General features: G+C 42.1%; 1 protein-coding gene across 3 annotated transcripts in view; it reads left to right on the forward strand.

The window, feature by feature from the left end:
- ptpn4a (protein tyrosine phosphatase non-receptor type 4a) overlaps positions 1–24668 on the forward strand; it is a 77819-nt gene that overhangs the window by 38556 nt on the left and 14595 nt on the right. For 2 of the 3 annotated variants that reach the window (XM_071898393.2, XM_071899867.2), the window contains exons 3-15: positions 554–661; positions 1217–1259; positions 2231–2309; positions 4596–4640; positions 5145–5197; positions 10413–10533; positions 11476–11563; positions 12443–12531; positions 15209–15272; positions 16178–16350; positions 18438–18506; positions 20045–20182; positions 20404–20565. In XM_071898393.2, the coding sequence (XP_071754494.2) occupies positions 554–661; positions 1217–1259; positions 2231–2309; positions 4596–4640; positions 5145–5197; positions 10413–10533; positions 11476–11563; positions 12443–12531; positions 15209–15272; positions 16178–16350; positions 18438–18506; positions 20045–20182; positions 20404–20565 (1232 nt within the window). The remainder of the gene's footprint in view (positions 1–553; positions 662–1216; positions 1260–2230; positions 2310–4595; positions 4641–5144; positions 5198–10412; positions 10534–11475; positions 11564–12442; positions 12532–15208; positions 15273–16177; positions 16351–18437; positions 18507–20044; positions 20183–20403; positions 20566–24668) is intronic. The other variant, XM_071899101.2, reaches the window with a different exon arrangement.

Here is a 24668-nt window from a genome sequence, read left to right on the forward strand (position 1 = left end):
TAGCCATGTTTAGCTGCTAACTTTACCCAGCAAACCAAGTAGCCTAATGTTATTGTATTCTCCATAGAAGTGATAAAGGCAGCTGATCAATTAGGGACCCAGAGAGAATTATCAAATAAACTGATAATTAATTAGCTCTATATATATATATATAGACACAAAGCCGCAGCGGATTGTACACAGTCTGTACTTTTTTTTTCTCTCTCTCTCTCTCTCTCTGTCTCCATCCCAGCGTCCCTCCCTCTCTCACCCTGCAGAAAGCCAAACATGGTTAGGAGTTGGTGCTGTGCTTCTAGATCTTTCTTTTTCTCTTCCTCCCTTACATTGTCTGTACCTCACTTTGAACCTCCAAACTATCCTCCGCTCTCTCCCTCTTACCCTCCCACCCACTCCTCTTACCACACTATCCACGTGTCATTCCCTCCCTTCTGCCCTTTCCCCCTTGTCTCCCTCCCAGATATGGGCGTGTTGTTTTTATGTAGTTATCCTGAAATTAACCAATAACATCTAACAAAAATGTCTGACTTTTCCTCTCTTCTCTCCCTCCCTGTAGAAGTCGGACCATGGCCAGGTATTGCTGGATGCTGTCTTTAAGCACCTGGAGCTGACTGAGAGAGACTACTTTGGCCTTCACCTGGCTGACGACTCCTCAGACACACCGGTCAGTATGCTGCTGTGGGTCTGTCCAAGTGTGTGGATGTGGATGTGTGTTCAAGTGTGTGAGTGTGACAGTTTGTGGGAGATTTTTGTATTGAAGTGTGTCAGCCAAATAGTTAAAATTCCAGTCATATCAACAATGTGTGTGGGCCAAAAGTAGGTGTAGGCTACTTTTTGTGTGTGTGTGTGTGAGAAATGACAACAAGATGTTACTTGTTAATAAAAGTATATTTGTATACGTGTGTGTGTGTGTGTGCATGCATCTGGGTTATGTGGTCACCTTTTATAGGACTGAGTTTAGAACACTCTCAGAGATAAATCACTACTGCGTGTAAATATTAAAGTATCTAGAGTGTGCATTTATGTCTGTGTGTATACTCTGGTGCGTGCATGCATCCGTGTATATAGTGTTTGAGTATGTCTGACAGGTGTGCGTGTGTGTGTGTGTGTGTGTGTGTGTGTGTAGCAGGCTGAGCCAGTGGTGAATTATTGAGGTTGCGTAGTAGTGCTTTGGAAGTGTTATGGTGTCTCTAAGTCTCTCTTCATCTATATTTTACAGCGCTGGCTCGATCCCAACAAGCCCATCAGGAAACAGTTAAAAAGTAGGTGAAATCTAGCACATAAGCAACAGTTCACAGTCCATCTTCAGCAATGATTTGAAAGACCACAACCCCCGAGCCACTTCAAGCAAGACTCTTCAGTCAACCTTAATTGCTAATTTCAAAATCTACAAGCCAGTTGAAGCAGTAGTCCGCAGTCCACCTTCACTAAAATACACACTCCACCTCAAGCAAAAGTCTCCAGTCCACTTTGAGCATGATTTAAAATTCCCAATCTGCCTCAAGTAATGATTAAACTTCATTTCAACTCTGCTCTTATTTTTGATAATGACTAATAGAATGTGTAACACATAGAACAATTACAAAGTAGCCTTAGTGAGATCATCAATCCTCCCCGAGCAATGATTGAACTGTATTTCAACTCTGCGTTTTTATGCTGAGTGATTGACTAAATGAGTAATAACTACAGTCTTTTATGTTTTTCATACTATACGGATAGCTTCTGATGTGTTTTTATCAAACGTAGGCCTACATGTTTTAAGCCTGGAGTTATTTATAACACAGTTATATATAACAGTGGTATAAAAATAAGTGTTGAAGCTGCCACATAATGTCAGTGTCCAGCCGGAATATTGTATCTCTGATTTTGCTTTTTCTTTGAGTATTAACTACTGACATTGTCCAACATGTGTAGAAAATGTCTCTTGGTAACTGAAAAATACAAAAAACACATGACCATCAATGGAAAATGTATTTTCTATGCCAAAACAGATATATTGTATTCTCAGATAATCGTTTATGCTCATCTAACATGCAACACTAATTGCAACATCTATGCATGTTTTCTACACAATCAAACATTTGACTGTCAGACAAAAGCCAGTTGTATAGCATATAAGTATATTTAGCAATTGAATTCCCCATCCAAACCAACTTGCATATCTTGCATGTCTTGTTAGCCAATAGGCTCCTCTGTGTTCTTTTCCTCTAACTGTCCTCCATTATTTTCCCAGGAGGGTCTCCCCACAACTTGAGCTTCAGAGTCAAGTTCTTTGTGACAGACCCCGGTAAACTTCAGGAAGAGTACACACGGTAAGAGGCACTGGTCCTATATATACAGTAGATACATGGAAATTACTTGAGACACATGATAACATACAGAGAAAGACTGTTTTGTATCATACAATAAGACCTTCTGTAGACCATGGCCTGGGTAAATGCTCAATATTAATTGGCTGGAGGGTATTTGTTATTTTACATTAACAAGATATAGAAAGCCAACACCATTCAGTAAGACACTATGAACCCCCAAAGCACAGATCATTTAATTTAAATACTTTTTGATAAATAAAGTACAATGAACACAATAAAATGATAAAAAAATGGAACAAGTGGACAGCAAACTCTTCTTCAAGTATTGTTTTTTGTAGTAGTGGATAGTGAGGAGATGCAGGAAATGGCAGCGAGGTATGTGACAACATTCCTGTTCCTTGTAGATTTTTCAGTAGGCTGGCACACTTAACATGACGGCTACAAAACTTTTCATAGTGAAGTAAGCATTAGTGTAGTGCTCAACTCCCAGAAAGCTGATGGATTAACAAGGGAAATCATGATATAACTGAGCTTTACAACCTTTTGAGTTTCATCCACTGTCCGCACAGGAAGCAGTGCTCATTCTCTGGCTGCCGTATTAATGCATTAGAAGTGCTTAACACAGTGTTTCGTTTCTGATACTAATTGATACTCTATTGTGCAAGACAGTCTAGGCAGATTTACTGCTTCAAAGCTACTGGCTCTCAGTGTTTAATCCAGTCGACCAGGGGCAGCACTGTGGTGTAGTGAGTAGAGAGGTCGTTCAACCAGAGCTCCTATTGGCAAGCCCGAACATAAACACACCGTGTTGGCAAGCATCTGCCCTGCTGAAGTGTCCTTGAGCAAGAAACTGAATCCCTACCAGCTCCGCTCTGATTCCCCTGTGGAGGGGAACAAGCGAAAAGAGAATTTCCCCACAGAGATCAGTAAAATATCATGTTATTATTATTATTTCACTATAGGAACTTTGAAAGTGTGGCCAACTTGTTATAGCCAGTTCCTCTGGACACCAGTTCCACCAGACCCATTTTAATCCTCCCACGACCCAACTTTGGCCTCGACCCAGGCTTTGTGAAACACTGCTTTAGATGAGCGAGCCACCAGCCCAGCTCCTGGTGGATTTACAGAGCTTGCAACCTGTTAAGTCTGTATGTAGGATCAACATACTAGAGCAGATTTAACATCATTGTCCAAATTGAACTGTTGGCTACCTGCCACTGAAGGAAACAGTTGGTAAGATTACCAAGAGTACAGAACAATACCAGTTGTTGGGTGGAATTGGAATCTATGATATTCATTGAGATGATTGAGATTAATTTCAGTGTAGCTGTTACAGAGAGCCATAACATGGGATACTGGACACTTTTTATTTTACACAGCTCGTGATACAAGAATGGACATATATGAAAAAAATGTGGAAAAAATAAACTAATTTCCCCTCTGCAGATCTGACAATCTAAATAATACATAAATTGACCTTGTGAAAAGGTTTGATTTGTACTTAAACATAGCAAAAGGATTCCCAGAGCCAAAACTTTATTTTCTCCCTTGACCCAGGCTCATTAAAACATACGATGAGATGGTGTGTTTTGTAACATGACTCCGACCCACAATATTGCAGGCATATGGTCCGCACCTGAGCCTGCTGAGGCACCATGACGCCTCGTCTGCATCGTGTCCATGTCAGCCTCTCAGCCGCGGCCTTATCAACACTTTGTATAGACAGCCTTGGACCTGGCCTGGTGCTCTGCTGCTTTGTCCATTCTAGGCACGACTAAACTCCTGATAACCTTGTTGGAAATTAACTGTGTATGTGACACTGATGGTGTATCACACAACAACACTTTGTACAACAATATTTATGCTGATACCAAGAGCATAGCATGAGGAACGACTTCCCGGTGTGTTCCTAGAGATAGCGTGGAGTTTTCATTCTCTCTTAAAACTACAATAAAACTATGCTCCTGTCTCGCTTCATAAAGAGATTTTTTGTAATTTTCATTATAGTGTCTGTCAGTTTGAGCAGCCAGTCTGATAGCTCGATGGGCTTATTGTACTACTAATTATACTAAAGGCTTAGTGGATACTCAGTTCTGATTGGGTGAAGGGTGTTCATTAATTTCACTTAACAGACACCTCCGGCAGAACTGTCACCATAAACCTGCTGCTAGGCATCTGGTGGCTCTTCATCTTTACATGATGTATTCAAATTAAACAGATTTTCCTTTTCGAGGAATACATTTCACTTGTATCTTAACCTAATGCAATGTCTTTTTCTCCCTTCAGGTACCAGTATTTTCTCCAGATCAAGCAGGATATATTAACTGGAAGGTGAGCATGTTGTCCTTATTCTAGATATTGCTATATAGACAGGGTAGACAGGGCAAATCTACTGCCAACCGGCCTAATAGAATTGTTAGCATTGCATTAGCATTGGTTTCAGTGCAGAGCTTTAGTGCTGCATGGGCTAAATGCTGCCAAGAAATATATATATATGTTGAGGAAATTCTGGTGTATGTATCCGTACACACAAGTTCATTGGGCGGACTCTAAACATATAGATTTTACCAAGGCTAATGCTTTTATTTTTCAGGGGAAAAAACATTTTGCCTTTTTCATTCTCGGTCCTTGACATAGAAAGCTTAATCCATGTCCATGTTATTCTGAATCCTATATCACTGTTATTATTAAACATCAGTGACCTTTGGTGTTTGAAAAGGCCTGTTACAGCTTCTGATCCAAAAGCTGAATCATCTGTGTTTGTGTGTTTGTGTTTGTGTGTACGTTTGTGTGTGTGTGTATGTGTGTACATGCGTGTGTGCTTGTGGTTTCCAGATTGCCCTGTCCACACAACACAGCCGCGCTCCTGGCATCGTATGCAGTTCAGTGTAAGTACTTCTCCCTGGATACACACACACTCTAGATAACGATGGAAAGGCAATTCATTAGGTCTCTCTTTAGCTGCACACACGCAAACTGTTTAATGTAATGACTGTGGTTGTTCCAGTGCATTTGTAGTTGGCGCCCTGAACCCATTAGAGTTCCATTAGGCTCTTTGGTGATACTTAATATTATCAGCAGTGGTAGAAACGTTCTATGTGATCGCGGCTAGTGTTTTTCAGTCTGGGCCAGTCCAAAATCAGCCACACTGGCCAAAAGTTGTACAGAGGCAAATGAAGATAGTGGGAAGGTGCTAGAGAGATGGCAAACGGGCCACTGGGTGTTTAAGGTACCAGGTTCAGTTTACATGCATTGTCCTTTCTTTCTGCTCTTTTTCATTGTTGATTTAAGTACGATTTATGAAAATGAATTGTGGTGTCTAGGGATGCACCGATATATCGACAGACCATCAGCATCAGATGGTATCAGCTTTAAAAACGAATATCGGTATCGCTGTATTAGTTTTGCTGCTATTATTTGGTCAATTGTGGAATTGACATTTGTGGGACCTTGTTTTCTAGGAGTGTGTCACTTAATACAACCGTTAACAACAGAAAAAAACTAACATGGTCTTTTGTTTAAAAACCACTTAATAATCTTAAAATAGGCATGTCTGAATAGCTTAACCTGTTTTGCACTTGCATTTGCACTAGGATTCTTACAAAAATGCATATCAGTGTTGATTGGCCTCAAAAATACATATCAGTGCATCCCAAGTGGTGTCCCAGTGCTGATATGACAAATTAATGAATTTCCACAACGTAATGACCTAGTGAATGAACCAGTTCTAGATTTACTGGCTGTAAACGTGTCGATCTCAACACAGTGTTTCCCACACATAGACTTTACTTGGGCGGGCCGCCCAGGTATATTAACGGCCGCCAAAGTATATTTGGCGACCCATTTTAGCATTTTTTATTTTTATTTTTTTTATCCGTCCAAGAGAACGACGCCATCCTCGATTGATTAACTAGTGGACAATCTCCCCTCACTCTGCCCCTCCAAGGTTTCCCACACATAGAAAACTTTGTGGCGGGCCGCCACAATATCAGCACTGACCGCCACAAATTTTCTTTTTTTTCACTATTTAATCGTAGAACTGCGTGTAGCGCTTTGATTCGCTCAGCCCCTAATTGCTCCACGCGATCTCTCTCTCTCGCTCTCTCTCTCTCGCTCTCTCTCTTTCTCTGTCTCTCGCTCCTTCTCTCGCTTGCTCTCTCTGTTGCTCCCCCCTCTCTCTCTGTTGCTCTGTCTCTCTCTCTCTCTCTCTCTCGCTCTCTCTCTGTTGCTCTGTCCCTCTCTCTCTCTCTCTCTCTCTCTCTCTCGCTCTCTCACCGGACCCGTCTGTTCGCCTCCCACTGCACACGCGTGAGGGAGATTTTTTTTCCATGCCAGGAAGACGGCCGACTGAATTCCCAAAAAGAAGAACTAACAGTTAACGTTACTCGGAATACAGCTGAGTTTCCGAGATTAGCAGCTGTATAGCCTAGCTGCTAGTCAGTATCCACTGAGTGGACCGATAACGTTAATATTAACTTTTTAACTCTGGCTCTGAATGTTTGCTCCCTCAATCCAGATTAATATTGAAAAATATTTTCAAAGAAGGAAAAGGACTGGTCCTGAGGAGGAGCAGGACAGTCTGGACCAGAGGAGCTGCTGAGCAGTAAAACAGAGTAAAGTTAGATAATAATGTCAAAGGCTGTAATGTAACGATGTAAAGATACAGGAGAGACTGACAGCACAGAGAGATGCAGCAGGGCAGAGGGGCAGAAAAGCAGATTTCTCTGTAAAAGGAGTCTCATTTCTATTCTTCACCTTGTAGACAAAAGCAAGCAACAAACAGAACAGTTTAGCACTGTTTATATTTTAAGTTATGTTATCTTTGACACAAAGTACTTTAGATATATACAGGTCAGTTATTTGTTTGACAAATGGAACTATTTAGTACATTAGATAATTATACAGCCATCCAGGTAATGAGATCCTTTATTGATATTAGCCAATATATTGACAATATAAGAGAATACAAGAATAAAAAGGCACTCAACCCCCCCCCCCCCTCCACCCCCGTTGCCACACAATTACATTCGAATTCTGTGGGCAACACTGCAACAGCTCTTTTATCGGAACCTAGATTTTACCATGACCACACAGTTCCAATGAATATATTAGAAACCACTTACTTCCCCATTTAAGTTGTTTCGTTCTCATGGCCCTGTCACAACACCTCATGGTTTACATTTGTTCCCAACCCACCAGTTGAGAAACATTGCTGTAGACCTATAGCCCAGCCTTCGTCAGTGCTGTAGTGTGCTAATAGCATTCAGCCTTAACTCTAATCTGATCTAGTGTGGTGATTTAGCATTTAGCCCGGGGTTTGCTGACTGGGCCCTCTGTCATCATATTGAGCTGAATAATGACTCCTGACACACTGGCCTGTCTGTCTGCCTGTCTCACTCCGTCTCTCTCTCTTTTTGCTGTTGCTGTCTCTTTCTGTGCTGCTTATTTTGCTCTTTCTCTGTTTCTGTTTCTCTCCCTGTGTTTCTCTCATTTCTCTTGTTTCTCTCTCACACTGTCTCTCTTTGCTTATCCCTTTTTCACTCTTCTCTCTCTTCTCACTCTCCTCCCTCTTCATCTTTCTCTCTCTCCATCTCCTCTCTCTCTCTCTCTCTCTCTCTCTCTCTCTCTCTCTCTCTGTCCCCCACCTCTCTGGAGCATTTCATGGGGAATTTCACTGCTATATAGGTCAGAGAAGAGATTTGAAGTGGACTACCAACATCATGACAGACACTACTGCATTCACACACACACACACACACGCACACACACACGCAAACACACATTCTGTAGCTGGGTCCATGTCTGCGTTGTCACTTAGCTCAGTGCCAGCCCAGATTATGAAGATAAATGTTTGCTTTGGGAAAAACGGCTTGAAGCAGCTGCTATGCTGCTAATTCAGTTAGCTCGGCCCAAGTGCCAGGACTGATCAAATTAAATCCCACACTAAAGCATTCTCAAAACACTACAAATCCATTCCAGTAAATTTGAATTCTTGTTTGAAATTTACCAAAAACTGTCCGATAAACACAGCAATCTCTTCCTCAGAACTGGTGCCATTTTGTAAGCCAGTGTCATGTAACAGCTAGTAACCCACTCATAATAAATCCGCAATGCTCTTTACATCAGTTTTTAAGCAACTGATTTTAAAGGGTAGTAATTTTTTTCAAACAGTAGATTCACACAGCTGTTCATATTTACAAAATTGTTGCATCACCAAACGCTCTTGCTCTTTTACGCCGCAGTTCATTGAGTTGCACAGTGTTGCATTCGGTAATTTATTCAAATTGACAGCAGGGCATGCTGGGGGAGTAAACTGCTGCATTCCTTCATCAGGTTTTCCCTCAAGTCTAACATTAACAATGGGCTAATTTGCACTAACAAGGGGTACGCCGTTCCCCCAAGTAACCCCCGCCCCTCCTGCCTGCCCTCCAATTGCATTGTATTATCTACATTGCATGTAAATCCATAGATCCAAAGCGAGAGTTGAACATCTTGTTTGGGCTTTGCGGTTCAGTCAATAACATAATTATTGGGAACCTAAGCTCAAGCTAGTCTCTTCTACTGTTGGCCAATCTACAGTTCAGTATGGATTTCACATCAAAAGATAAATATGAGAGGAGAGATCCGGCCGTCAGCTATTCTTTGAGCTTCATTGGCCTCCATGTTGAACCATGTTAAAACAATGACACCAGCATAAAACGAGACCAACTTTACTGCGCCGTTCCATCACTATGTGCTGTAATGTAATGTAATACTGCCGCAGTAGCTATCGACTGTACATATATTTGTCCCTGGAGCTGTTAGTACATCAATAGGAGGGTTAGTTAGAATTGATTCTTTGGTCAATATGCTTAGGCTACAGGGAAGTGGGTTAGTCCAGGGAGTACTTGTGTAAATTTAGGCCGTTTTTGCGTTCAACCACTAGCTAGTGAGCTAATGGCTTTGGGGATTCACTTTAAGCTCCGTCTCTCTGAGGCCTCCGAAAGCTGCCAGAGACTTTCAAATCATTTCGCTCTTTTTGTTTCTGACTTTTATCTGTCATCACTCCGTTCTTTCCCTTTGATTGAGTAAAGACAGTGGTGTTGTTGATGTTATGTTTTTTGCTATTTTTAGCCATGTTTAGATGCCTTATGGCCATATGCTATATGAAATACACTGTTCATAGGATAAGGGTCAGAACGTATTTGTTTATTCCCAATAGATTGTTTTTGCAATTTATTTTTGGATTAGTCACCTGTTCTTTGGGCTATTTGGGACACACACACACACACACACACACATACATCCCAATGGTTTTTGGGCCTTGGGTCGGGCTAACGGTTATTGGAGCAGGCAGGGATATGACTCGCTTTATGTTCAGACTCGGTCATCGAGGGATTGCTTAAAGTATGGTTCCTTCTATTTTTAGCTCTATTGATAAGCTGCAAGGCTATCTCTTAGCACATACAGACACATATTCACATGCATACACATCAGCTCACGCACACACACATGCACACACACAGTAATGTGGAGGCATTATTACACTGTATGATTAACACTGTGCTTTCAATCTTCTGATGTTGGCAGCATATTTTTTTTAGACAAATCCTAACAAGTGCAGATCCTGTGTGGTCTCATGGTGTACTTGCAGCGATGACATATGCTTCTTTCTGAATAGCAGAAGGATGTGAAAGGTTGTGTGAAAATTTGCAGCTAAGGTGTGAAGATTCATTAGTTTAGATTATTTTCACGATAGAACTTTTGCTTCCTTTTATCTAGTAGATACTGCTCAATAAACAGACATGACATGATTTGCAGAAAATCATTTTCACAAGGTATAGAGGAGTGAAATATCTCCCCTCTGACTGAGACAAAGTTTAAAAAAATGCACTACAACAATATACATTGTCATACAAAATTCCCAATCCTATATAATCCAATATTAAAGGGAATTATTGTAATGCAATGTGCTGATCTCTATGCCTGTAGACAAGGAGTGTAGTGTTTTTCTCTCTTTCTCTTGCTTCCTAACTATCGTGCAGTATTAGCAACTTATCAAATATGATACACTGACATTATCTCTCTCTTTCTCTCTCTCCCTCTATCTCTTAATCCCTGTAGCTGAGTTAGGTGACTACAGTGAAACAGAGCATGCTGCAGGCTATCTGTCCGACTACTGCTTCATCCCCAGCCCTCCACAAGACTTCCACAAAGAGGTCACCAAACATCACCAGCAGCACAGGTACAACATACACACACACACACACACACACACACACACACTTGCAGGTGTGGGTGCAGAAGGTGAACAGAGAATGAATAGACACACACACTTATTCAAGCATGTAAGTGGCAGGAACTCCACACACTAACAAAAAAATGACAAAGAAAAGTATAAAGTATAAGTATAAGTTTGCTCAAAAACTATGCAAAATTATGGAAAAATACTGTTTTTAAGTCCAGACACGCATTTGACTAGCTGTAGACCCACTGTCATTTCACATATTATTATATTTACATGTTATTTGTTGTAGTAAGAAATAATTTAGTCTGCCAGTATGTATATATCATATTGAACACCCTCCAAAATCTTCAAATCCACTCCAATCCATGAAATTTAAGTCTGGAAAAAGTGTGGAGTTTTAAAATGCAAAACATGTAGGGACCCTGTACTCAGTACATAAGCAAACACACACACACGCTCAGATGTGCGCTTATACACACACAGATACACACATTCATGCAGGTGCAAGCACATCCATGGGTTGCCATATGTGTGTGCACATGAATGAATGCATGCATACACCAATACAGCTGACTGATGTAGGTTTTCAGTAAATGGCTGGTATGCTAAATCTGACCTTTTCCCTCCCATTACCTCTCTCTTATCTCTCATCCACCTGTCTCTTTCTTTTTCCTCACTTTCCACTCTCTCTCTCTCTCCATCTCCATATGTCTCTGGCTCTCTCGCTTTTCTTTCTCTCTTCCACTCTCTCTATCTCCCTGCCCTCTTCATCGCTCTCTCTGCCCCACCACTACCCTCCATCCCCGTCTCTCTCCTCCCTCTCCACCCTCCTTCTTTATTCTCTGTCTCTATCCCTCTTTCCTTTCCCCTTTTTCCCATCTACCTTCCCCCACTCCCTCTCTTTCTCTCTCTCTCTCTCTCTCTCTCTCTCTCTCTCAGTGGTCTATCTCCTGCCCAGTCAGAGTTTAATTATCTGAACACAGCACGCACGCTGGAGCTCTACGGGGTAGAGCTGCACTATGCAAGGGTAAGGCTGTGTTTGCGTCTCTGTTTGTCTGTTTGTGTGTATATGTGCTGTATGTGTGTGTGAGACTCTATATATGTATATGTTTCTGTCTGACCCTGTAAGTCTCTTTCGTGCATGCATAGTGTGTGTGTTGTATCCATGTTGCGTGTGTCTCCCTGTCTCTGTATCTCTGTCTGTTTGAATATGTGAGTGCTGGGATACTCGTGGTTTTCCACAGCTGAAGCCATGTGCCGTGTTAGACGTGTCGGTGTGTCTGTGACCTCAATCCTGTCTTCTCCCCTCTCTCCCTCCCCTCCCTTTCCCCACAGAAACCCTTTTTTTTTCACAGAGCAGTCCAAGTCCGTTCACCTTCATCCCATGTAAACAGCAATTGCTGTCTTAACTTGGCTTCTTATACACAATCTTGTATCAGTTCTCAAACGTAAGGGTCAGGACCTCCCAACGGGTCATTAAGTAATTTTGGAGTTTGTGGGGGGAAAAAAGGAATAATCTTAAGACATTAAGACACAGAAGCATAAAAGCCACTCCTAAAATGGGGTCACTAGGCAAAAACCACAGAGAGCCACAATCTAAGAACTGTATTTGTCAAGCTCATGGCAGTTAACAGTCTCTAGGGTCATTATCCAGTATAGGCTACACTCTGCTATTGGTTTGAAGGCAGGCAGACCCAGAAGGCGGCACTGGTTTCTCTTGCAGGTCTGTTTTCAGCAACCTCCTGTTGTTTTGTAGCGGTGACCTGGCCTGGAGAGAAAAATTGAGCAGTGCTACAATATGTTCCTATGTAACTTCTTGCTCTCTCTTTCTCTGTCCCCCCTCCCCAAACACACACACACACACACACACACACTAACACACTCTGTTTCCCTCTGTCTCTATCAGGACCAGAGCAACACAGAGATTCTGATTGGGGTGATGTCAGCCGGCATTGTGGTTTACAAGAACAGGGTACGGATCAGCTACTTCCCATGGTGAGTGACACACACACACACGCACAATTGCAAGGGGTCATAGCAAGTGTCCAAAGGAAGGAGTGGGATGGCGGAAGCCTAGAATTTAGAGAAGCAGATTTGGGACCGGAAGGTCGGCAGTTCAAATCCCAGGACCAGCTGGGAAATGTGGGTGAGGAAAGTGAATGAGTAACGCTCTCTACTCCTTCAACAACCTCTGTCTGGGAGCCTGTGATCAAGGCTCTTGACCACCAGCTGCTCCAGTGAAGCTGCTCAGTGGCCAACAGTAGAAGACTGTGGTTTTACTGGGCAGCTCCCAGGTGTGAATGTGTGGAACTGTATATGAAACAGGCCGTTTCTCTGGAAAAATGAAAGTTAACATAAAAATGAAATAAAAAAAGTGGTTGTCACCTTTTCTTCTTCTTGCAGACTTATTTGTCTGTGTTCCATCAGGCAATTTGGGAAAATTAGACACTAATACACATTCAGACCTGGGAGCTTCATTTCCCCACCCAGACTGTCCCTGATCTGGGGATGAGTCTGGGGATTCAAACTGGCAACCCTCTGGTCACAAACCCACCTCTATAACCATTAGTCTGCCGCCAACCTCACTTGACCCGCTTCCAGGAACCCTTTTGCCGAGAAATGCACAGTGTAATCTCTTGGTAACCTCTCACATTAGAGATTATTGACATGTCATATTAATGTGTAAGCCACAGTTGATCTTTTCCAGAATTATTGTGCCGATTCCATGAGATTTTTCCAGTGGAGGGCTTCTGGTGTTAAACTGGGCTTCTTGGAAATATCATAGGCCTCGCTTTTCTCTCCCTCCCTCTCTATCTCTCTTTCTCTCTGCCTTCCTTTCTCTACATGTCTCTCTCTCTCTCTCTTCTCTCCTTCTCTCTTATTCTCTCTCCTAAGCATTGATTCTTAGAAATCTCCTTTACTCTGCTTCAGTGTGGGAGGCTAAATGTTAATGGGTGCCGGGGGTGGGATCGTAACTACTCAAATCCCTATAACTCTTAAAGATAATCCACTCACGTGTAGGCTCAACACACACACACACACACACACACACACACACACAGTGTCTTCATTCTCTCTTGGGTACACTGCCTAAGTGTATTAATACTATGCATGCATTGCATAGACACACACAAGGCCACAAACTTCTTACTGTCCATAGACACACACACACGCACATACACACACTCACACACACCAGCTGCTATGCGCATTTGGTTCAGTGTTTTTGTGTATTTAGTGTGTATGTGTGTGTGTGTGTGTGTGTGTGTGTTTGTGTGTGCGCACGTCTGTCCAGTCAGGCTAAATTTGGAGCCCAACAGTGGTGTCCCTAACAGCTGTCCACTATCGTCATGAGAGAGAGAGAGAGAGAGAGAAAGAGAGAAGAGAGAGAGAGGTCAAGAATCTCTCTCTCTCTCTCTTCTCTCTTCTCTCTCTTTCATGAAAGCTCTCTATTTTCATATTTCCACCTCTCATTGTTTCACTCCTTTCTTCTAGTCCTCTTTTTGTCTTTCTTGTGTAGTCCACTGATATGTATGGAGAGAGAGAGAGAGAGAATATGGAAGAGAAAGACTCAGTGAAACAAGAGAGAGAGCAATGTAGATTTCTGCCTCGTTCCTATTTATGTTCACAGCAGCCTGACAAATGAGCCACACTTAGATGGGGCATGACTCACACTCTGCCTCAGCATGTGTGTGTGTGTTTGTGTGTGTGTGTTTGTCCATCCAAGTGTGTGTGTGTGTGTGTGTGTGTGTGTGTGAGTAAGTATGTAAAATATATTTAGCAGGGAGCGATGAGTCAGAGCAGCAACAGAGCTGTAGGAAGGGATTATGTTACTCGCCTGCTCATCAGCAGACCTCTTATTGTGTGTGTACGTGTGTGTGTTTTCTTTTACTTCTGTTTTTAAGATTATTTTTATGCCATTTCTGCTGTATTAGATGCATGATTAGATTTCACATAGACTTACGGGCAAAGAGGGGAGAAGTAGGATTTGAAACCACGTCTCTGAACCACTGGGAGACTCTAGCACTTTTGTACTTCTATACTTGTGAGGTCCATCCCATGTCTTCCAACTATAAAAAAATAGTGAGGGATTAGAGTTTAAAAGAATAGATCAAGTTTTTGGGAGGTTTACCCATTGGTCAACTTAAGTGATGACAACTTTGCTCCATTGCTCCATGCTAACACTTACACAAATGAAACATGGACACAATGAAATATCATTATCTCAATATTGCTGATGTAGCCAGGTTTATTTTTGGAACCGTTTCAGGTGGGCAGCCACATATTTATCGCTGCGTACAGTGATTTTTTTAGCAGTACAGTCTTCCATCGTCCCCATGTTCACTTCCTATGGAAATAGGGAAAGTGAGATGACAATGAAAGTCCATGGAATGTCTTCATTAGTATAGTAATATAAATATATGTGCAGCCTCTTAAATTAGTTTCAAATGTGTGTATGTGTAGAGTTTGTATGTGTGACAGAGAACATCAGGGACACAGTTTGGTTTTAACAACTTCTTCACAACTATTACCACACACACACACACACACACACACACACACAACCATGAATTCTTTGCACATTTTAAGCTACTGCTTTTTCACTGACTATCTCTCACTGCAGTGACACTAACCTTCCCTTTTGCATTTTTGTGTCCTTTCCTGCTCTCAGGTTGAAAATAGTGAAAATCTCCTTCAAGTGCAAACAGTTCTTCATCCAGCTGAGAAGAGAGGCGGTAGGTGGATACACACACACACACACACACACACACACACATCCCTCTCAGCTCCACCCCCACCCCTCACTGAAGTGAAGTCTTTAGTGAGCAATGGGATGAAGAAGTAGTTTATCCTGTGTGTGTGTGTGTGTCTGTGTGTAGGTGTATTTCTGTATTTTATATATGTATGTATAGGTGTTAGCTGTGTGTGTGCGTGTGTGTGTGTGTGTGTGTGTGTGTGTCAGATTAACCCCCTGCTGTACGTGTCCTGACTGACCCTGGCCCAGGCTCTGTTTTAATCCTTCTGTGTGTCCTAGACCCCCTCTCTGGCACATGGCACTGTTTCTATCCCCAGTTACACAAAACAGAAAGACAGCCAACTAGTCTATCAGCCAGTCTGTCAGCCAGCCAGTCAGCCAGTCTGTCAGCCAGTATATTTTCCTATTTCCTTGACAATTATTCAAATAGTCATTCAAATAGTTATTCTGCCTATCAGTCAGCCTGTTTAATAGTTTACATAGATATAAGACAGCATGCTGCTCTCAGAACTGAAGCCACAAATAAAAAACGCCATTAGTTTTTCCTCCTCCCTCGCTTCCTTCCCTCCTCCTTCCTCTAGAATGAGACCGCAGAGGCATTACTGAGATTTAACATTTTCAAAGTTTAATGACATGGTGCTTTTTTTATTTTTATTTTTATTTTTTCTCTCTGCCCCTTTCCCTTCCTCCTTGCCTCATTCCTGAATGCATCTAGAGAGCTGCGCTGGGCTTGAACATGGCGGAACTTCAGCGAATTGATAATGAATAGATTGTATAGAATTATTTATTTAATGGTGTGATTTTCATTCCTCTCTGTGGGGGCCAATCTCCCCCCAAAACTCTGCGTATTCCTTTAACTCGTTGTCGTTCCGTCCCTCCGTTCAGAATGAGTCCCGGGAGACGCTGCTGGGTTTCAACATGGTGAACTACCGGGCCTGTAAGAACCTGTGGAAGGCGTGTGTGGAGCACCACACCTTCTTCAGGCTGGACCGGCCCGTCCCGCCACAGAAGAACTTCTTCGCACACTACTTCACCCTGGGCTCCAAGTTCAGATACTGGTAAGACCGAGAGGAGACACACACACACACACACACACACACACACAGTGTCAGATCCGATGACACACATGCAGACACACACACATATACAGTACATGCACACACTACTCCACACTAGGATCCAAGTTCCTATCTCAGTGAGGAGACAAACACACTCAGTTGCAGGCAAACACTTCCTCACCCAGGGATTGAAGGGCAGACACTTGTGATCACATACACGGATGCTTTAACACACACACACACACACACACACACACACACACACACACACACACATTGGGAACACAGAGATAATATACAGAACACACACAGAGAATACACACAGATGCTTATACTCACACAGTAATACACACAGAATATGATAGGTTTTGCCCCCATGCACTGAAGGACAAATGCATACTCAGACGACACATACACACACACACACACACACACACAGACTTTGACAGACTGACCTGCACACACACTCAACCATTCAGAACTTACGGACACTTTTGGATGCTCTCTCTCTCTCTCTCTCTCTCTCTCTCTCTCTCTCTCTCTCTCTCTCTCTCTCTCTCTCTTTTCTCTCTCTCTCCGTCACACAAACCCCCATCAGTGAAATGTCAACAGGAGTAAATGTTCGCTGGGTCAGGAGAATTCGGAGGAATTGTTTCGCTCTGGTTTGGGAAGCAGAAGGACTGGAGGCTACTGGGTGGCTCTCGTGCTTCCATCCCCGAGAAAACCACAACTCAATTATTCATGGTTTCCCTTAAAAAATAAATAAATAAATAAAAAAACGAGAGAAAAAAACGAACTTGTTTGTGTCGAGCCTCGCAACCGTTCTTTTGGTTTCGCAAGGATCGTTAGTGTGTTTGTGTGTGTGCGCGTGCATGTGTGTGTATGGCAGGGGGGTTGACCGGAGGTTTTCAATTATTCAGTGGGAGTCACTTCGCAGACACACACCACTGCTGCCACTCTGAGATCTCTTCTCCCAAAACAAAACAAAACACTTCTTTTTTTTATTGTTGATAATATACTTCCCTACTTTTGTGATGAGGGAGGAGGGGGTCGAGGAGCTGAGAAGGCAAAATAAAAGAACTTCTACAAAGGTTTTACTCCTCTTACGGTATCGTGACATTGCCTTGTGACAACTTAGTTTCACTTCACGGGGAGCGTTTTTTTCTTTTATTTCCTTTTTCTATGAAATGTGAGTGAGAGATGAAATGGGAGTTAGGAGGTCTTGTGATGCATTATTGAGCAGCAGTGAAGCGATGCGAGCGAGCCTCGCGGCGCCTCAGACGATGGGCTGCTCTGATGTTTGTCTTGACAGTGCGTGCCTCGTTGCCCTTGAGATGTTGACTGACGTTACGCTCAGGATACGCTCTGAATTGTGTATCTGTGTTTTTAAAATTAAGAGATTATGTACGGCCTCTTGTATGGCTCGTGTTGTCTTTCAAAAGCTTGTGAGATATTGAGCGATGCCAACTAAAATATTCTCAACGTTGTGGAATTTCAATGTTGTGCGTTGCTCTGAAATGTCTCAAGGCGTTTTTTTTTTTTGTAAGTCCCCTGACTGTATCATTCTTGTTGTTGCTGTTTTTTAAAGTTTGGAGAGATATGATTATTACTGACACTACAAAAATGTTGTTAATGTAGCATATCATAAATTATCCGTGTTGAATGTGTTGTGTTGTGCTGAAAAGTTTTCTGGTGTTCTGTGCTTGTTGCTGACTCAAAGACGTCCCCTGACAGAACAGCGCTTGATGTTGGTGCTGTTTTTTTTTTTTGTTTTGTTTCTTAAGGTTGCGTTTTTGGAAGATTTGAGGAACTGATGCTATTAAATAGTTCTTAACATTGCAGAATATCATAGAAGGTTACTGCTGCCAGGTAAAAACCTTGTATCTCCAAAAACGCTTGCTTGATCACCATGCATTTTTGAAATCATACTATATGGGGTTCATAAGGGTCAAAAACGTTTTCCAGCTCAAGTCATCCATCAGTTCAATTAGAAACATTACAATCATGAAAATTGGATGTTGAAACGTTTCTGTTGATGTTTCCGAGACAGTCCACTGATTGTTGTTTTCTGTTGTTTGTCTCTCTAGCGGGCGGACAGAGGTGCAATCGGTGCAGTATGGAAAGGAGAAAGGCATCAAGGACAGAGTGTTTGCCAGGTAATGGTAATGTGTTTGAATTCAAACAATAACAAGCCTCTGAAGGTCAACATGCACCAGGGCTATTCAACTATATTGTTCAGGGGGCCACATTGTCAGAAAGCTAAGGGCCCGGGGGCCGGACATTTCCCTGAGCTATTATTCTCATTATGTATGTACACTTGACACAACGCGCCACCACATTTTCAATACTTTTATTTCGCTACATTGCAAAAGTAGCCTAATCATAAATTAAAAAAGAAAATAAATAGGCATTCTTTAAGTAATTAGGCCAAGGGCTTAATTTCATTTTCTTTGCAACACAAGCTGTGAAATAGCCCCAAAAGTAAACACATATTTGAAACAAATGTATTCAATTCTGACATCTCTTACCTAGCTACATCACAGCATTTCCTGTAAAAACATTTATAACCATCTTTCTGGTTTAGCTACATCACAGCATTTCCTGCAGTCACCATCGAAAAACCGCACAAATAAACAAAGTTGAGCTGTGTCAGAGTTGTCGGTGGATTCGTCCACAGCCAGGGACATAACATCAGCTTTCCTCAATCGAGCCAAAAGAGTTTCAGAAACGTCTGTGGCTAAAACATCTACCCTTCTTGCAGTTGATGTATCTGACATGGGTATTGACTTGATACATGACATCACCCGGTCTCTCACTTGATTATCCGTTACCACCTCCTCGACAGCGGCTAGCATGCATTCTTTTATCGTCTCGGCGTCAGTGAATGGCTTTTTCTTTTTACCAAGGATCCATGCCACCCGGAGAGATGCTGTAGTTGCCTTCTGCTGGGTAGAGCAAGATCGACTGAAGACAACACGGCTACGCTCGTAGTTTGCTGTTAGTTTGGATTTTTTGCTGGCGAACATCCGAACCCGACGGATAAATTGCATCAAAGCTGGGATGCTTTGTTTTGAAGTGCCTCCGCAGGTTATATTCCTTTGCAACGGAGGTGCACTCATTGCAGAGCAAACACATTGGCTTGCCCTCAGCAGTTTCACTGTACACATATTTCTCAGTCCAGTCGCTGTTGAATTGACGATTTTCGGCATCAACTTTTCTTTTCTTCAGCGATGATAGTGACATTGTGCCATCTCTTATCCAAATTCAGTATTATAAAACAAATTACTGGTGGGTTACTATTTTAGTGAGCTAGTTTCGGTTGTCTGGATACTGGAGTAGCTTCTTCTTCTTCTTCTTTGCGTTTGCATACCGCCACCTACTGTACCGGAGTATGTAGAACAGGATCTAGTTTACATTACACAGGAGCGCTCTGCTGGTTTGAAGGATTTATTGTGTCAAAAATGTCCGTTACTCACGTGATTTTTTTTTTCTTCAGGTTTTAAATTGTATTTATTTGTAAGCAGAACTGATCGGCGGGCCGGTGTGACTTGATTGGCGGGCCGGAGTTGGCCCGCGGGCCGCCAATTGATTAGACCTGACATACACTATAAGAACTAAGCTGATTTAGCCCTGATTTCATCTTATAATTATTTTGGAATTTGGTCACACAACCGAATGCATTTCCTGGTCTAAGCAGGTCTCCCAGCAAGCCATTGGCCAGGAAGTTGGTGGGCGGGACTGACTGGGAGGCGGTCAGCAGGAACAGCCTATCAGATGAGAGACTGGAGACCCAGAGCCTGCCCACTCGCTCCCCGCCCGGGACGCCCAACCAGTGAGTCCAATCTCCAGCATACTAACTGGAGCGCTTGACAGGGCTAGTTTCAGTTCACATTCAATTCAAAACCGTTATAAAATATTTTAAACTCCGCTTTGCGTTGTTAGGAAAGCTGTTCTGAAATTACTGTAAAGCGCAATTTGCAGTGTACATCTTTTTTCATTTATTCTTAAGCCATATATAATGCTGTTGTGTGTGTGTGTGTGTGTGCCCGGCAGGAATTCGCTGTTCGTGCAGGAGGGCACACGTCTGCGCCCGTCGTCCGTCGGCCACCTGGTCGATCACGTGATCCACGCTTCACCCAGTCTGCCCGTCTTCTCCTCCAATCACAAGTCGGCGTCGTCCACACAGGCCAATAGCATCAGCTTGGACTCCACCCCGTAAGTCTGACCCCCACTTAGATTATTAGTTTAGTTTAGCACAGTAATAAAACATGGAAGTGAAGTGAGCAAAAAGCATCGAGTATGATGATAAAAAACAGAAAAAAGAGATGCAGTTACTAATTCTTGCAGATGAGATTAAAAGGCTAATGGGCTTATCTGAACAGCTCACTTCAAAACAAACAAAAGAACACCAACCAGAAAAACAAAAACAACAGTAAGATAAGCAAACACACAACTAGTTTGGATAACAGAACCTAAATGACAACAGAAACTACATGGTGCAAAATAGTAAAACAACCATAAGAATGACAATAAAAGGGAATAAAAATATAAGTAAACAGCAATAGCCCTAATGCAGAAAATAAATAAAGTCATAGTCGAAAGTTTGTAGGTTCACATCCAGACATTGCCACAGAAATGTTACAAATGTTACAAATTTCACAGTATAGTATGAATGGAAAGGTAGGAAATGTTGCAAAATTAAATAAAACTACAGAAAATAATACTAAGCATAATGTAAGACGGTGTAGGATTTGCATTTACTAGAAACACTGTTTGATTGTACAGATAGCAGACTGGAAACCAAAGTCTTGTCTTTTGAGATTGAGTAACACAGGTTGCAGAGTCCTCAGACTGTCTCCATGGTTTCAGCAGAAAGATGCCAGGAATGTTTGTGTGAGAGGTCAAACTGATCAGAGAGTGCAAACACAAACTGTCTCTATTGAACTACAACAAGGGAGCGAGATAGAGCAGGGCTTCTTAAACGTTTACAGCCTGTGACCTAAATTGAGTAAATTTAGTTTCTGAGACCCAGGCTCACTGAAACATTTTTGCTACTATTGACTGTAATGTCCTGAATGTCAGGACCCAACAGAAACAGGCCTGTGACCCATTTTGGGTCCCTACCTGTAGTTTAAGAAACATTGCAACAGAGCAGAACCGTATTGCTGATTACTTATAATGATGCCTCCAAATGAAGAGAGAGTTGTATTTGGTAAATTAAGGTGGCCAAAAGGCTAAAAACTGTTTCTCCATTCATGACCAATCATTGCTTAGTCAAACCTGTGTTTACAAAGGTGGCGAGAGGTCACAGGAATTACACTGTCTGACACTCGTGGCCTCAGATGAACCACAAGGTTGGAAGGTTTGAAAGTTTCAGAACGTTTTAATGTTTGCACTACAGGCTCTGAGTGGGCAGCGTTCACAAACTGGCCTTTCCTTGTGGATATAGCACATTTTTTAATAAGAACATTCCTGAGTAGGCTGTGTTTATTTTATTTTTTATTTTATTTCTATTTTTATTACAATTTTTTAACTGAAATGGACTTGAAATAAATCAGTACCCATTGCCAGAACAAATAGTTACAAGTGACACCAGTATTGACAATAAAAGCACTGGCCCATAGAGAATACCAGCTATGAGAGACTGTACTCTTTAATAGATTTTAACTGTTTTAACTTTGACTAATGCCTGCCAAATGTCTTTTAAAACACAATTTGCTGTATATCAAAGGCCATGTGCTCTAACTAAATATCCATGAGCAAGAGCGAAGCCCTACCTGCTTAATGGTAAGCCTCTCTGGATAAAACTGCTAGCTAAATGTGCCTAAGATGTAAAAATGTAAATATCTAGAGGGACGGATAAAAAGACATATTTTACTAAGTGGTTTGGCTAGTCCAGCTGTTATCTGGTGTGTGTGTGTGTGTGTGTGTGTGTGTGTGTGTGTGTGTGTGTGTACTCCCATATGTGACAAACAAAGTTGATAAACAGACCTTGAGGAAGTTGTTTCTCACAGTAGTAGCGACTCTCCCTCTCTCCCGCCCTCCATCACTCTCTTTCTTATCCCTCCATGCTTTCCTCTCCTCCTCCGTCCTCTCCTAACTTTATAACTGTTTCTCTTTGGAAAAAAAAAAAAAAATCAGAAAAAAAAACTTTGACTTAGTGGCAGAGCAATAGATTCCACTGTAAAAAAAAAAGAAAAGAAACCTATCTCATAAATAACACACCCTCCAACAAAACAGCCGCCTTTTAATTTTTAGTTTTAATTTAACTCGTCAGTGCTAGTGCCACTCTGTCTGGCTGTAGTGCTGAGACGGCTGGATTTAAACCGTCTGCCTGTGTGTCTGTGGCTTCCACCGACAGTTCACACCCTCTCCCAGTGTCACTTAACAGGCCTAAATGGAAAGATGAACCCTTTGAAAAACAGGCCGTAAAATGTGTTTATGGCGGGTAGCAGGGGCCGAGAGGTTGTGCAGCAGGGCTGAACCAGGCATCAGTCTGTGTGTGTGTGTGTGTGTGTGTGTGTGTGTGTGTGTGTGTGCGCGTCTCTCTCTGCATGTGCTTATAGCGCTTGCACACTATAAAATATCTAGTAAATTCCTGAAACTAATTTAGCTCAAAGTTGCTGTTTCAGTCAAACCTAGAAATCCTCTGTGTGAAATTGTGGCGTGAGATTTCCCAGCTTTTAAATATAAGTATAAAAATCATACACTTTTGGCTATTGGCTAATTTTGATGTCCTTTCTTTGGCATAGAGTTTGTCTGTGTGTGTGTGTGATGACTTGATCACTTTGGCGACCCCTTAAGTCCCGAATATTGTAGTTAAAACTAGATTTGGGCGTAACAACTGTGAAATTACACAGAACATAGAATAATTACATAGAATAAACCAATTTTCACCACCATTGTCTAGTTTTTCCACAGCCATAATACTATGCTATCAAAATTAATTTGACAATGATATATTAAGCTAAATATTATACACATAGGGGCTTAAAAGATGGCTGGGAGATTAACAGGTGCTTGGCGAAAGAAAAAAAACAACTTTGCTGCGCTCATGAGAAATTGGAATTTTCAATTTATCTTAAGGAAAGCTATCGCCATTATTTAAGGAATATACAGTAAATAGAGGCGTTAATTAACAACTGATACATGGGAACATTTTGAGTCCATTTAGATGATGACCAAGAATACTTATTTTTCACATACCATATCCAAATGAATGCTGCAAATTTACATTTACATTGGCTCAAATGTTGTATCATAGCCTGTAGGATTTTTGAAGTCTATTAGCACAGTCGTCACAAAGCTGATGTACTGTAAGGTATAAATACTTAGCAAATCCTCCCCTTGGTCTGCTGTGTTCTCTGTGATCTGAAAGAGACTCAAGATGCACTGCAGATATGACATGTATTCTCTTTTCTCACAGTGGGATAGTGTGTGTGTGTGTGTGTGTGTGTGTGTGAGAGAAGGAGAGAGAGAGAAAGAAAGAAAGAGAGAGAGAGATGGAACACTTCTCAGTTGGAAATCAGGCTGGTTAAGTAACATTACAGTGGTAGTTCCGCTACCTACAAAGCTTCTCTGTAGACGCATTCACACACACACACACACACACACACACACACTCAGACACAAACACACACGCTGTGCCAAGTTGTTGGCTCATCTCTTTGTCACAGAGCCAAAAGATGACATAATCACCTGCTCTCTCTTCCTCAGACAGCACACACAGTATCCAGTGAAGCGCACACACACACTAATACACATGCTATCCCCTTTCAGAAATGAAGACAAGCTATTGGACTTTTATGTGTATTACAGATGTAGGCATCCTTTTTCTTTTATGTGCACAGAGTCATTTTGATGTTGAAATTTTATCCGGATGCAATCTGCATATAAGTTGCATGAACTGTCAAGTGTAAATGGGGTCATGCTTACTTATAGCTGCCTGTTTTGGGCTCGGCTTCCTCCTCACTAACTCTCCCCACCCCACGCCCTTGGCTATGTTGTGATGTGGTATGAAATGGTAATGCAGTATGATTTTTAAGTATCACTAAATATCCATTTCGCCCATGTGTGCTGTGTTGTGGGTAAGCGAATGTAATATGATGTGCAGTCTGATGAAGACAGAGCAGCTCAGACCCGCTGTGCTCTGCCCTCCTTCTGAAAGCCTGACCTCATTCTGACCCATAATAAATGGTAGTGTGCGTGTGTGTGTTTAAGACACAAAGTGGCACCAGCAGTAACAGCCAAAACAAAGGCAATGCGCTTTGACTGGTGCTCACTCCCCTAAGGAGTGCCTTTAAAACACACTCGCGTGC

Source organism: Centroberyx gerrardi, chromosome 10, assembly GCF_048128805.1.
Source record: "Centroberyx gerrardi isolate f3 chromosome 10, fCenGer3.hap1.cur.20231027, whole genome shotgun sequence".
Lineage (NCBI taxonomy): Eukaryota > Metazoa > Chordata > Actinopteri > Beryciformes > Berycidae > Centroberyx > Centroberyx gerrardi.